The 16,230-nt window shown below is 27.9% G+C and overlaps 1 protein-coding gene across 1 annotated transcript in view; it reads right to left on the bottom strand.

Annotated features, from left to right (window-relative positions):
- LOC113389801 (POU domain, class 4, transcription factor 1-like) overlaps window positions 1–10,021 on the bottom strand; it is a 16,049-nt gene extending 6,028 nt beyond the window's left edge. The window contains exons 1-2 of the mRNA XM_026626808.1: window positions 9,830–10,021; window positions 7,070–7,222 (exon numbers count right to left, since the gene is read on the bottom strand). Of these exons, the coding sequence (XP_026482593.1) occupies window positions 7,070–7,222; window positions 9,830–10,021 (345 nt within the window). The remainder of the gene's footprint in view (window positions 1–7,069; window positions 7,223–9,829) is intronic.
- Window positions 10,022–16,230: the final 6,209 nt, after the last annotated feature.

Genomic DNA, 16,230 nt, shown 5'->3' with positions numbered 1-16,230 from the left:
TGCCTTCATGAAAATTTGATCAATTCTTCATCTTGTCAATACAAGTGAAATGTTTTTTGAATTATTTAAATCGGACGCTCCGTTCTCTTAAAAACTGTGTTACCGTTTTTGGTACTTTTTGCCCCATATCTTCGGAACGGCTAGACCTACCTTTGCTGATTTGAATTATTCAAATCGGTTGATCCGTGCTCCCAAAATCGTCGACAAAAATTTGTATTCATACATACATCCATTTTTTTAAGGTATGCCAAAATGTTCAGAAGATTTGAAACGTAAAGATATATAAAAATTTTCATTTTCGATGTTTTTGCAATTACTATAACTTGCCCTACGGGAAGTTAAAAAACATTCGATCCTAATTGATAGGGAGATGTACTGATTAGTTTTTGGCGAAGGCAGGTCCAGCCGTTACGGAGATACGGAGCAAAGAGTGCAGAAAATACAAATCGAGTTTTTGAGAAAACGGAGTTTCGGATTTGAATGATCTAAAAAACATTCAATTTGCAATGATTGGGAGAAGAGGTGATTAGTTTTTGGCAAAGGCAGGTCCCGCCATTTCGAAGATACTGAGCTAAAAATGCAAAAAATGGCAGTTTTTGAGTGAACTAAGCGTCCGATTTGAATGATCTAAAAAACTTTCTGCTTGTATTGACAAAACAATTGCTTTTGATGATGAAAAATTATTACATCTTTTTTTATTTGCATAAAATATTTTTGTAATTTTGAATTAAAAAAAATTCAAAAAATGACCCAGGCTAAGTACAGTCTAAGCGCCACTCTGGTACAAATGTTGACCCAAGTGCGTTTAGACTGTTTATATACTTGAAAAATGTGAAAATGCCGCCAAGCTAAGCACAGTACAAGTGAAAATGTCGCATAGAATTATTTGCAAATGCGTTTAGACTGTGACTATACGGAAGCACTTTTTTGTGTAAATTAGGCAACTATTTTTTTTTTTGAAATTGAATTCAGAATGAAATGACGATTATTAATGTTCTGAAGATAGAACTGAATTGATTTATAATTTACATTTGATTTGCTCAGATATAACAAGATAGCAAAAATGATGAAAGTTACAGTATTTGTAATAATATATTTGAAAACGTTTACAATTTCTCGAATATTTCATACGGTACGGGAAGTTCCAGTAATTTGCCTTGAGGCACGATGCCATACACCACTAGTTTGTAGGTTTTTATGAGTATACAGAGTTGCTGTAGAGTGTTGTGATGTTAGACAATGTTGTAGATAATTTAATTTCGTACAAATTTGCTGAATATACTCTTTAGTTTACACAAATAGTTTGAAAGTTATGAATAATTATATGTGTACTTTTAATACATTTTAATAATCGATATAAATATTTTTAATTTTTCTATTATTTTTTATGAGTACACGATTTTAGAGTATACCGAGTCATTGTAGAGTCTTTTAATAGAATATTTAATTTTAAACAAATTCACTTCAAACAACAATTTTAAGACATTAAAATTAAATTGCGAACTCAAACGCAACCATACTTTTATACTTAAATATATAGGAAAAACACTAAATTTTCAGTTTTTGTTTAATAACTTTTGTATAAAATACAGAAACTGGTTCTAAAAAAACATGAACAAATATTTTGTATTATTAATTTTATAATATTATAAAATAATACTTTTACTAAAATACTATATTCGTAAAAACATCTGCCTGACAGTATACGCACTAAGAAAACCACAACAAACAATAAAAATACAACAAATAAATAAATTATCAGTATAAATAATAATCAATACAACATAAAAACACCAAAATAAAATTTATTGAATAGTTTTTTTTTATAATTAAATAATGAAAAAATTAAAATAAACAAAAACCTACCTCTGTCAGGCTGAGGTTCGCCAGCGCTTTGCCTACGTCAGTCTGCAATATTTAAAAATACCGTTGTAGCAAAAAATTTTGACTCAAAAAATCAGCAAAAATTTGCAAAATTACGCCAATTAATAATAATTAATTAGATACTAATTAAAAATAAATTAGGGGGCGGTGCATGTACGCTAATGCCCATATTAGCCCGGTAATAAAAATTTTGAGATTAAAAAAAATGCTGTATTTTGGGGTAGTTTTTGAGTATACCGAGTTGTTATAGAGCATTGTAATGTTAGACAGTATTATGAACAATTGAATTTTGCACAAATTTTTCAAATACACCAAGTGGTTGAAACAAATAGTTCAGAAGATATAATTTATTTTACAACAAAATGTACCACGTCTTATTTACATATGTGCCACCTCTTATATGTATTCTTGTAGTGCGCAAAGAATTATTTTTTTATTTTTCGATTTATAAGTATACCGAGTTGTTATAGGGTGTTGTAATGTTAGACAATATTATAGATTATTAAATTTTGATCAAATTTCCCAAATATATTAATTATTTTAAACAAATATTTTAAAAGATACAAAATTACCAATGCAAAACTGTACCTTTACTAAGTGAACATTGTTTATTAGTACCTATTACGTATGAAAAAAATATGTTTCTACATTTTCAATTACGATTTATAAGTATACCGAGTTGTTATAGAGTGTTGTAATGTTAGACAATATCGTAGATTATTCAATTTTGATCAAATTTCCCAAATATATTAATTATTTTAAACACATATTTTAAAAGATACAAAATTAATAGTACAAAACTGTACCTTTGCTAAGTGAACATTGTTTATTACGTATGAACAAATATGTTACTACATTTTCAATTACGATTTATAAGTATACCGAGTTGTTATAGGGTGTTGTAATGTTAGACAATATTGTAGATCATTCATTTTTGAACAAATTTCTCAAATATATTAATTATTTTAAACACATATTTTAAAAGATACAAAATTAATAGTACAAAACTGTACTTTTGCTAAGTGAACATTGTTTATTACGTATGAACAAATATGTTACTACATTTTCAATTACGATTTATAAGTATACCGAGTTGTTATAGGGTGTTGTAATGTTAGACAATATTGTAGATCATTCATTTTTGAACAAATTTCTCAAATATATTAATTAGTTTAAACAAATATTTTAAAAGATACAAAATTGATAGTACAAAACTGAACCTTTGCTAAGTGAACATTTAAGTATTAGTACCTATTACGTATGAAAAAATATATTACTACATTTTCAATTACGATTTATAAGTATACCGAGTTGTTATAGGGTATTGTAATGTTAGACAATACTGTAGATTATTCAATTTTGAACAAATTTTCTAAATATATTAATTATTTTAAACAAATATTTTAAAAACTACAAAATTAATAGTACAAAACCGTACCTTTGCTTGCTAAGTGAACATTGTTTATTAGTACCTATTACGTATGAAAAAATATGTTACATTTTCAATTACGATTTAAAAGTATACCGAGTTGTTATAGGGTGTTGTAATGTTAGACAATATTATAGATTATTAAATTTTGATCAAATTTCCCAAATATATTAATTATTTTAAACAAATATTTTAAAAGATACAAAATTACCAGTACAAAACTGTACCTTTGCTAAGTAGTGAACATTGTTTATTACGTAAGAAAAAATATGTTAATACATTTTCAATTACGATTTATAAGTATACCGAGTTGTTATACGGTTTTGTTATGTTTGACAATATTGTAGATTATTCAATTTTGAACAAATTTTCCAAATACATTAATTATTTTAAACAAATATTTTAAAAGATACAAAATTATCAGTACAAAACTATGCTACGTAGTGAGCATTGTTTATTAGTACCCATTACGTATGAAAAAATATGTTACTACATTTTCAATTACGATTTATAAGTATACCGAATTGTTATAGGGTGTTGTAATGTTAGACAATATTGTAGATTATCCAATTTTGAACAAATTTCCCAAATATATCAATTAGTTTAAACAAATATTTTAAAAGATACAAAATTAATAGTACAAAACTATACCTTTGCTAAGTGAATATTGTTTATTAGTACGTATGAAAAAATATGTTACTACATTTTCAATTACGATTTATGAGTATACCGAGTTGTTATAGGGTGTTGTAATATTAGACAATATTGAAGATTATTCAATTTTGAACAAATTTCCCAAATATATTAATTACTTTAAACAAATATTTTAAAAGATACAAAATTACCAGTACAGAACTATGCTACGTAGTGAGCATTGTTTATTAGTACCCATTAAGTATGAAAAAATATGTTACCACATTTTCAATTACGATTTATAAGTATACCGAGTTGCTATAGGGTGTTGTAATATTAGACAATATTGTAGATGATTCAATTTTAATTAAATTTCCCAAATATATTAATTACTTTAAACAAATATTTTAAAAGATACAAAATTACCAGTACAAAACTATGCTACGTAGTGAGCATTGTTTATTAGTACCCATTAAGTATGAAAAAATATGTTACTACATTTTCAATTACGATTTGTAAGTACACCGAGTTGTTATAGGGTGTTGTAAAGTTAGACAATATTGTAGATTATTCAATTTTGAACCAATTTTCCAAATATACCAATTACTTTAAACAAATATTTTAAAAGATACAAAATTACCAGTACAAAACTATGCTACGTAGTAAGCATTGTTTATAAGTACTCATTACGTATGAAAAAATATGTTACTACATTTTCAATTACGATTTTTAAGTATACCGAGTTGTTATAGGGTGTTGTAATGTTAGACAAAATTGTAGATTATTCAGTTTGGAACAAATTTTCCAAATATATTAATTAGTTTAAACAAATATTTTAAAAGATGCAAAATTACCAGTACAAAACTATGCTACGTAGTGAGCATTGTTTATTAGTACCCATTACGTATGAATAAATATGTTACTACATTTTCAATTACGATTTATAAGTATACCGAGTTGTTATAGAGTGTTGTAATGTTAGACAATATTATAGATTATTCAATTTTAAATAAATTTCCCAAATATATTAATTACTTTAAACAAATATTTAAAAGATACAAAATTAATAGTACAAAACTGTACCTTTGCTAAGTAAACATTGTTCATTACGCATAAAAAGTATATTACTACATTTTCAATTACGATTTATAAGTATACCGAGTTGTTATAGGGTGTTGTAATGTTAGACAATATTGTAGATTATTCAATTTTGAACAAATTTTACAAATATATCAATTATTTTAAACAAATATTTTAAAAGATACAAAATTTGATAGTACAAAACTGTACTTTTGCTAAGTGAATTAGGTATGAAAAAATATGTTACTACATTTTCAATTACGATTTATAAGTATACCGAGTTGTTATAGGGTGTTGTAATGTTAGACAATATTGTAGATTATTCAATTTTGAACAAATTTTACAAATATATCAATTATTTTAAACAAATATTTTAAAAGATACAAAATTTGATAGTACAAAACTGTACTTTTGCTAAGTGAATTAGGTATGAAAAAATATGTTACTACATTTTTAATTACGATTTATAAGTATACCGAGTTGTTATAGGGTGTTGTAATGTTAGACAATATTGTAGATTATTCAATTTTAAACAAATTTTACAAATATATCAATTATTTTAAACAAATATTTTAAAAGATACAAAATTTGATAGTACAAAACTGTACTTTTGCTAAGTGAATTAGGTATGAAAAAATATGTTACTACATTTTCAATTACGATTTATAAGTATACCGAGTTGTTATAGGGTGTTTTAATGTTGGACAATATTGTAAATCATTCAATTTTGAATAAATTTTCCAAATATATTAATTATTTTCAACAAATATTTTAAAAGATACAAAATTAATAGTACATAACTGTACCTTTGCTAAGTGAACATTGTTTATTACGTATGAAAAAATATGTTACTACATTTTCAATTACGATTTATAAGTATACCGAGTTGTTATAGGATGTTGTAATGTTAGACAATATTGTAGATCATTCAATTTTGAACAAATTGTTTTGATATACTAATTATATTGAACAAATATTTTAGAATACATAAATTATTTTCCACAAAAATGTACCTATCATGTGCAAGTAAATTCATACAGTAAAAATATGTTTCATGTTTTATTGCATTTTTGAGTATACCGAGTTGCTCTAGAGTATTATGTTATAGAGCATAATTATGCTAAAAAAATTTGTAGACTATGCAATTTCGTACAAATGCGAGTTTAAAAGATACTGGAAATGTAATGAATCAATGCATAAGTTAATCATGAATGATTAATATTAAGGTGTTCCTAGTGTGAAATTTTCAAAAAATTGAATTTTCAATTTTTCCATATTTCGATAGATTATACCTTTAAAAATAACATACCAAAATTTTAAATCGATATCTTAAATAGTTTTTGAGTCACAGCCATTTAAAGAGTATATATATAGTATATGGTATAACAATTATTTTATCTTTAAACGCGTTTTTCTCGAAACAGCATTTTCCGAATTTTCTGCAGCGATTACTCAAAAACAAATTATCCGATCACTATCGATTTTTTTTTACATGTTTTATATATAGTTCTCCGTAAAACGAACTATCGATTTTTTGATCGGATCAAAAATCGAATTTTTGGACCAAAATTTTGGGTAAAATTCGACTTTTTTTAAAAAAAACGCCGCCATTTTGTTAATTTTTCATCTTTTTATTTATCGTATATCATTATCAAGTTTAATGAAAATTTTTTTTTTCAATTTCATCCACTGCAGCAGAGAAGGGCCATTTTTTCGAGCCGTTGGAGATCGACGATAACTTAAAAAATATTTAATATTTTTCTTCAAAAATTTTACTATGTATTCTTAAAACATGTATAAATATATTCCTAAAATTTTGAAATGATTGATGAAGTAGTTTTTTTAATATAAATTCCCAAAAATCACCTTTTTTCAGGCGGTTACACTAGTTGTGCCCCTTATAAATAGTAGTTCAACGGGCTATATTCGATTATCATACATGCACAAAGAATTCAAATAATATTTATTATCATTGTAACGTCTTTCTTATAAACTAATAAATAAAAAAATGGTATTTTTTAAATATTTATTAATTTATTTTACCTGTGTCACTCCAAGTTTGATCCGCCTCTGTTTAAAACGTTCAGCAAATGCTTCTAATTCTCTTGGGTCAGTATCAGCATCTGGATGCAAACCTGCTGCAGCAGCAGCAGCAGCTGCTGCTGCCATCGCTGGGTGATGGGCATGGTGCATACTCTGAAAAAAAATATATATAAAATTCTTTAATGCAAAAATTTCCATGTAAAAATAATAATTTAATGTTGTAAATTGTATCTAGTTTCACCCTATCTAACTGAAAAGGGGCGGTTCCATATGAAATTTTTGAGTTATGTGACAAAAACCAAAAAATGTCCCGAATTTACTATTTATTGCTGAAGAATGAAACTAGTTGGTATTGGTATTTTGCCTTGAGGAAAGTTACATGAACTTCCCGATATGTGTAAATAATCGACTTAATCAACAATAAACAAATTAATTTATGAGTGATTAAAAGTATTCCGAGTGGATTTATTACACATTATTTAAAATCGAACACGTCAACCCAGTCGGAGTATTTTTTAAAAGCAAAATTTCAAAAATCAATAATTTTTATAATTGAACCAGTGTTTGTAGGACTTTAATGCTTTAGTATGTTCATCAAGACCAAGCATTTACCGTTATACCAGGTGAATCATCTAATTTTAATTTTAACAAATGTCAAAAAAACTACTTATTTTCTCAAACTTTGATGATTTTTTTTTAAATTAAACTACTTGTCGTAAAGCCGTAATATTTCAGTAAGTTCTATAAGACCATGATATATATCGCCCAAAAAAGTTCCATGAAAATCGGCTTAAATTTTTTTTTCAATAGTTAATTACAATAAAACGGCTCGGTAGATTTTCACCTAAAACTAATCAGTATTATTCCCAACTAATATCTTTCGAACAGTTTTTGATTTTTTTAAATCGATTCGGTAGTATGAGCTTAAACGTGGACGGAAGGTTTAACACTTTTTTCCAAATTACAAAGAAACGGCTCGGCCGATCGTCGCACAAAATTGAGAAACGATAATTCTCATCGAGATACATCAAGTGGTTTTTAAATTTCTAAAATCGGTTCGAACGTTTTTGAGCAAACGTCGATGAAAGTTTTAATTTTGACAAATGCCAAAGCTTTGGTCTCTAGAGACCATACTATTTTTTGCAAACTTTGAGGAATTTTTAAAGCTGAACGAGTTGTCGTAGGGCCGTAATATTTTAGTATGATCTAGAAGACTATGGTATCTACCGTCAAAAAATAATAATAAAAATCGTCGATTTTTTTTTTTAACTATATTACAAGAAAACGGCCCGGCCTATTTTTACCAAAAACTAATCAGCACGATTCCCAACCAATATCTATCGAACGGTTTTTGAATTTTCAAAATCGATTCAGACTTGAGACGAAATTTTTTTCACTTTTCTGCGATTCACAAAGAAACGGCTTGGCGGAACGTCGCACAAAACTCAGAAACGCTAGTCTTCATCGAAATACATCGAATGGCTTTTAAATTTTTGAAATCGGTCCAATCGTTTTCGAGAAAACTTCGATTTATGGCAAAAAATCTGTTGATGCACACGCACACACACACACATACTTTTCCAAATTTGGTCTCATTCGATTCAGAGAACATAAAATTAGCGAATCGGATTTTTTGATGAAAACAAACTTCTCCTTCGCGAAGTTAAAAAAAAGTTTTAAAACCTAGAATCCACAAATTAAAGAACAAAAACTTAGAATTATTATATCAGGCTTTAAAAATAATTAAGCATAATTTGGTCGCGAGTATGAGAGTATTTTCTATTTCAGGAAATTTTGTGAGTAAACAAAGGACACGTCTGAGAAGCAATTCGATAGACGTTCTCAATTTTTTGAAATCATATTTTATTAAACAAAAACAATTACAATGTTTAAAATTAATTAATTAAAATTGCTCGGAAGAGAAATAAAAGTTTAGTTTAATTGTTTTAAAAACTAAAATTGATATTAACAAGTATGTATCAACATGTATCTAATATTTTGTTTTATTTAATGAATTTGTTTTATTTATTAATGTATTATTTTAATTTATTCGAAAACTTTCCTTTCACTATCATAAAAATATTTTCATTTTTATATGTGAAAATGATGCATGAATAACGAAGAATTATTTTCAAAGTTATTTAATCAAGATAAATTATTAAGTTCAGTTCTACTAATTAAAATTTAAATAATTTTGTTCACTATGTATAAAATTGAACAATAAATACATTCAGTCAAATACTGCTCTAAATTTCACTAAATTTGCGGATAAATTACAGAATATTCGAGTAAAAATTCATTTTCAATTTAAAATTCGAAAACCGGTTAAAACCGTTTTTTTTAGTAAAATTAAAATTCAAAAACCGGTTTTCTGAAATGTCGGTTTTTGTATAAGGGGCCGTTCAAGTATTACGTAAGCACTATAGGGGGCGGGGGGTTGTTGATTTGCTTATTTTGGTTGAGGGGAGTCTGGATGATGATTACGTCATAAATAGTATTTTTATTTTTCTACATTAATTGCAAAATGTTTACGTAAGCACGGGGGTAGGGGGTAAAAGCTTTGCTTACTTTTGCTGACAAGGCGGATAGGGGGGGGGGGGTAAATAATTATAATAAATGTGTTTACGTAATACTTGAACGATCCCTTAAACCCTAGTGGGTACAGGACAACGTCTGTCGGGTCATCTAGTATATACATAAAATCCTCTGGTGCAAAATTTCTTACATAAAAAATAATAATCAACTAATCCCATCCCTTACCTGTTGGTGCTGATGATGATGATGATGATGCGCCATCATATGATGATGAGCCCCGACGACCCCAGCGGCGTGCCCCGCCACAACCCCGGCATGGTGATGATGGTACCCTCCGTGGTGCCCATGCAATTGTCCTCCGTTACCGCCACCGCCGCCGTTGACCACCGATCCGGAGGTCGCATTGAAGGCCCCCATCGGTAACATCGAATCCGCCATGGGGGGTCAGCGATGTCATGTTACCCCCGTGGGTGAGGGGTTCGAGAATGGGGTCGACTAGGCCTCCGCCGCCACTGGAGTCCATCGAGTGCTGCTGCTGGTGCTGGTGGCCCTGGTGGTGGTGCGCGTGGTGACCCTGGTGGAACAACGGTTTCTATGAACCGGTGAGGTAATAGAGTTAGGTGAATTGTGATAGAAATGGTATGGTAATAATGATATATGAGGTAGTAGATTGATTGTGTATATGTATATGTTTATGTATATATATATATATATATATATATATATATATATGTATATATATATATATCATATATAAAATTATTCTGTAATGGGGTATGAATGATTAATCCTCCTAAACTATTATTCCGATTTTGATAAATCTTTCTGAAGTTTGTTAAGAGAATAAAATTGATGTCTAAAGTCTTACACTTGTTTCTTAAATAATTCTATTAAAATTAATTTATAATAATTTGTTTTGTATTTCAGCAGAAACGATTTTCTACTTCCTCAAATGTAAAAAACTTGTTTATAAAAACTTATCATAACAATTTCAATAATTGATAAATTTTCTAAAATATCTAATTCAATAATAATTTGAAAATATCAAAAAACTATTTGTTTAAAATCCTAACGGAAACGATTTTCTACTTCCTAAAATTTGTAGCATTAATTTGCTTGCCTCGAATTAAGAAATGTAAAAAACTTGTATATAAAAATTTAACGTAATAATTTCAATTGTAAGTAAATTTTCAAAAATTTCTGGTTTAATAATAAATTGAGTATATCAAAAAATCATTTGTTCTGTATTCTAGTAGAAACGATTTTCTATTTTCTAACATTTTAGTACAAAATTTGTATGCTTATAGTGAAATATTCAAAAAACTTGAATTTAAAATATTTTGACTTTTTATATGACAGAACAATTGCTTTTAGAAAAAAAAAATCATTCGATTTCTTTTTACTTTAAATAAATATTTTTGCCTTGGTGATTCAGCTTGCATAATTCTTATAAATATTAGGCAATGTTACAATATTTATAATAATCTATTTGAAAACATTTAATATTCCTCGAACATTTCGTTACGGTACGGGAAGTTCCAGCTATTTGTTAAAAAATTTTCAATGACAAACAAAAATGTAGGCAAAAAACTACATTTTTGTTTGTCACTGAATAATTTGTTTACGTCAAAACGTTTACTAACGTTTTTGTATATAAATAAAACTACGAACAAAACTACTTACTACAATTTAATCATAATTAAATAATATTCACAATAAAACATCCTACTAAACGTAAATGAACATCTGTCAAAAACGTTTGACATTTGACGTATTAGCCACCGTCCATTGTTTTATTGAAATTACGCTTGTACAAAAATTTTCAAATTAAAAATGTAAAGTTTTTTCGTGATTTTGAGATAATATCTCACCTTTCCGACAACCTACTGATTAGCACGAATTTTTCAAGAATAAGACTGGCCAAATCGGTTTAGCCGTTTTCGAATTTTAGCGGATCATTTTGTCGAGAGCTCCATTTTTATATATAAAAGATATATACTTTTCCAATTTTGTGAAAACTATTGAAAAATGTGAAAATGCCGCCAAGCTAAGCACAGTATAAGTGAAAATGTCGCACAGAATTATTTGCAAATGCGTTTAGACTAAATTAGGCAACTATTTTTTTTTTAAATTGAATTCGAAATGAAATGACGATTGTTAATGTTCTGTAGATAAATTGATTTATTTATGATTTACATTTGATTTGCTCAGATATAACAAGATAGCAAAATGACTGTAAGGTTATTACAGTATTTGTTATTAACGTTTAAAATTTCTCGAATATTTCATCAAGGTACGGGAAGTTGCAGCAATTTGCCTTAAGGCACGATGCCATACACCACTAGTTATTCGTACATTTATGTCGATTACTCGTAAGGGATGATAACACTCTTGTATCCTCTCACTAATTGCAATCCCATCAAACATCTCTCGATACACTTTCATGTTACTCCACCACTAAGTGTTATCACTTGATAACCTCTCCACCGCCGAAGCTCTCACAATCTAATATAATTTTATTATTATTTCCACCACCATCGACTGACTGACTGACGGGGTTGTGTTTAACTATATCCATTTCTGTATCATCTGTATCGTCTGTATATATATATATATATATATATATATATATATATATATATATGTTGTACGATATAATTTTGAGGGTTGAAATCTTCACCTCAAAACGACGTTGTAGTGAGGGCAATAAAATTGAAATGTGCACGAGGAGAAGTGATTGCTTGCAAATATTTTTTATTGATATTAAAAAACAAGTTGGAGGGCGGTGGAAGAACGTGGGAAAGTTAAGCTTCATAAAATTAATAATATATTTATATTATAATATTGTTAGTGTTAATTTAAGTTTGTTAATGTTAGGCTCTGTATACACATGTCTTGTTACAGAGCGCACTAAGAACCGTTACAATCAAATACTACTAACATTAATTAACTTGATATTAAAATTCTGTGCGACATTTTCACTTATACTGTGCTTAGCTTGACGGCATTTTCACATTTTTCAATAGTTTCCACGAAATTGGAAAGGTGCTCCAGTACATAAACAGTCTAAACGCACTCGGGTAAACATTTGTACTAGAGTGGCGCTTAGACTGTGCTCAGCCTGGGTAATTTTTTAAATATTTTATGAAAAATAAAAAATGATGTAATAATTTTTTATCCTCAAAAGCAATTTTTGTCAATACAAGCAGGAAGTTTTTTAGATCATTCAAATCGGACGCTTAGTTCACTCAGAAACTGCCATTTTTTGCACATTCAGCTCTGTATCTTCGAAATGGCGGGACCTGTCTTTGTCAAAAGCTAATCACCTCTTCTCCCAATCATTAAAAATTGAATGTTTTTGAGATCATTCAAATCGGATGCTCCGATGTCTCAAAAACTCGATTTCTATTTTCCGCACTCTTTGTTCCGTATCTCCGTAACGGCTGAACTTGCCTTTGCCAAAAATTAATCATCACATCTACCTATCAGTAGGTATCAAATGTTTTTCAAACCTTTTATATCGGCTAATCCGTGCGCCCGAAAACGTGGACAAAAAAATGCGGACACACAAAACACACACACATCCATTTTTTCTGAGGTATGCCAAAATGTTCAGAAACCTTCAAAACGTCGAGAAATGCAAAAATTTTCATTTTGATTTTCGGCCCATTACTATAACTACCCTACGGGAAGTTAAATATATATATATATATATATTATATATAAAAAAATCTGTACGGATGTATGAATTCAAACTTTTCCTAAACAGTTATTCAAATTTTGATGAATCTTTTTGGAGATTGTTAAGATAATTGTTTGATGCCATGAACTATAAAACTATAACAGTATTATAGAAATAAACAGAAAAAATTGCAAAAAACAACACATCATTGTTTGTCATTTTAAAACAAGAGAACTGTATCTCACTGTATTATAAATAATAATTAGATAATAATAAAAAACTAGTGGTGTACGGCATCGGCAATTTAATTTTTTTGCTATAAAATTATTTATTTGGGAAAAAATCTTGCTGAGTTAAAATAAAAACTGAGATAATCAATAAATAAAAATATATTTATAATTTAATCTTTTTTTTTTTAATTTTTCCAGATATTTTGTTGTATTTTATGGGCTTTCATAATTTAAAAAAATAGAAAATGCACTTTTTAATGAAATTTAGAAAAAGTTGAATAATTGATGTCTAAAGTCTTACACATGTTTCTTAAATAATTCCATTAAAATTTATTCATAATAATTTGTTTAAACCGAAAACGTAGACGAAAAATTGTATCCATACATACATACATACACACACACACACACATCCATTTTTTCTGAGGCATGCCAAAATGTTCAGAAACCTTCAAAACGTCGAGAAATGTAAAAATTTTCATTTTCGATTTTCGGCCCACTACTATAACTACCCTACGGGAAGTTAAAAAATATATTTAGTATATATAAAATTCTTCTCCACGGATATATGAATCCAAACTCCTCCTAAACGATTATTCGAATTTTGGTAAATTTTTTGGAGTTTGTTAAGGACATTATTTAAGATGTCATGAACTATAATGAATGTTTGTCATTCAAAACATTTTAACACATGAGAACTGTATCTCACGCTATGATAAATAATAATTAGATAATAATAAACTAGTGGTGTATGGCATCATACCTTAAGGCAAATTGCTGAAACTTCCCGTACCAAAATTTATTTTTTTTTAAAAAAGATTAACATTTACTTTAACTATAACTAATGAAACGATTAATGGACATATATGTGCAAATATAAATATATTTATTATATATAAAATTCTTCTATACGATGTATGAATCCAAGCTCCTCCGGACGATTATTCGAATTTTGGTAAATTTTTTTGGAGTTTGTCAAGGAAATTGAAGTTGTAAATCACAAAACTATAGTAATATTGTAGAAACAAATGAAAAAAATGCAAAAAACAACATATCATCCTTTGACACTGAAAATATTTTTACGCCTGAGAACTGTGTAAATAATAATTAGATTCAAGTCTTATGACATATTGTAATAGCTCTTGGTATTTTATTTAAAAATAAGTACTTGTAAGCCAGGTTCAGAAATTCTAAAAATCATTCTGTATATTTTGCTAAAATTGAAGGTACAGCTCGCAAAAAATCGATTATATAATGCAATGAATTATAAAATATAAATCGATTATAAAAAATAAAAATAAATATAAATATAAATAGAAATATATATATATATATATAAATATAAATATAAATATAAATATAAATATAAATATAAATATTAGGTTGTCAAATATCTCCCTTCCGCTTTTTTGCTATTGGTTTATAATACAAAAAGGCGGAAGGGAGATATTTGACAACCTAATATAAATATAAATATAAATTTTAATATAAATATAAATATAAAATATTGTTAATCTGTACGTTTGGACTCTACATACGTGCCATCATTAAGCAGTTTAAAGATTTTTATTATTAGTTGATAAATCCTATATCACTTATATCAATCACATATTGTTGCTCTATCCATAGATTTAGTAAAATTTTATTTTCTCATCCAATTGACTATATATCCCAGTTGTTTGGGGGTTGGGGAAAAGCAACAAGGTAATATTCATCCAAGGGTCGATTTTCGACTGAATCTAGTGCTGGAGATGATTTTTAGCCCTCTTTTATCATCGGCACGCGACTCCTAACCAAGAGTTATGAGATTCTCGTAAAAATATCATAAAGTCAACCGACCCTAACTGGGAAAATGGGTAAATTGACAGATAAATTTACAGGGGATAGGTAGACGAGATATTGTTGAATAAAACCATAGTTTTTGTTAGGTCTAAATATAAAAAAAAATATTATTTTCTATTACCCAAATGAAAAATGATGTCTACTTCAGAAGAAGATTGATATTAGGGTTTGCCGGTTTTCAAAAACCGGTTTTTTGGCAAAAAATATTAAATTCGAAAACCGTTTTTTTAGCGAAAAAAGTCGGTTTTTACTGTATAAATGGAAAATGACAAATATAGCCAAATATAAAAGATAGATGAAAGCGTTTTGATTTTTGAAACAATATAATAAATAGCATTTGATATCTAATCAGTCTGCAATGGTTCCCAGAAAGGTTTTGTATGTATTAATTTAGATTTTTATACCGATGTATATATTAATTTAAATCAGTGTGACTTCTTCTTGAAGAAGTAACTTTCTCTACTCAAACTTTTAAGGAAAGAATTTTAAACCCTAGAAGCCACAAATTAAAGAACAAAAAATTTAGAATTATTATATCAGGCTTCAAAAACAATTAAGCATAATTTCAGGAAATTTTGTGAGTAAACAAAGAACACATTAAGTAGCAATTCGATAGACGTTCTCAGTTTTTTGGAACCATATTTTATTAAACAAAAAAACATTAGAGTGTTTAAAATTAATTAATTAAAATTTTTCGGAACAGACAAAACCCGAGTTTAGCTTAATTGTTTTTTATAAAACTAAAATTGATATTAACAAGTATGTATCAACATGTTTCTAATATGTTTCTACTTTTATTTTTTAATTTAATGAATTTTTAACTTTCCGTAGGGTAAGTTATTGTAATGGGCCGAAAATCGAAATTGAAAATT

The sequence above is a fragment of the Ctenocephalides felis genome, unplaced genomic scaffold, assembly GCF_003426905.1.
Source record: "Ctenocephalides felis isolate EL2017-DRISC unplaced genomic scaffold, ASM342690v1 CF-g0.4_SCAFFOLD_03573, whole genome shotgun sequence".
NCBI classification, from domain to species: domain Eukaryota; kingdom Metazoa; phylum Arthropoda; class Insecta; order Siphonaptera; family Pulicidae; genus Ctenocephalides; species Ctenocephalides felis.
This window is presented reverse-complemented; position numbering and strand designations above follow the sequence as displayed.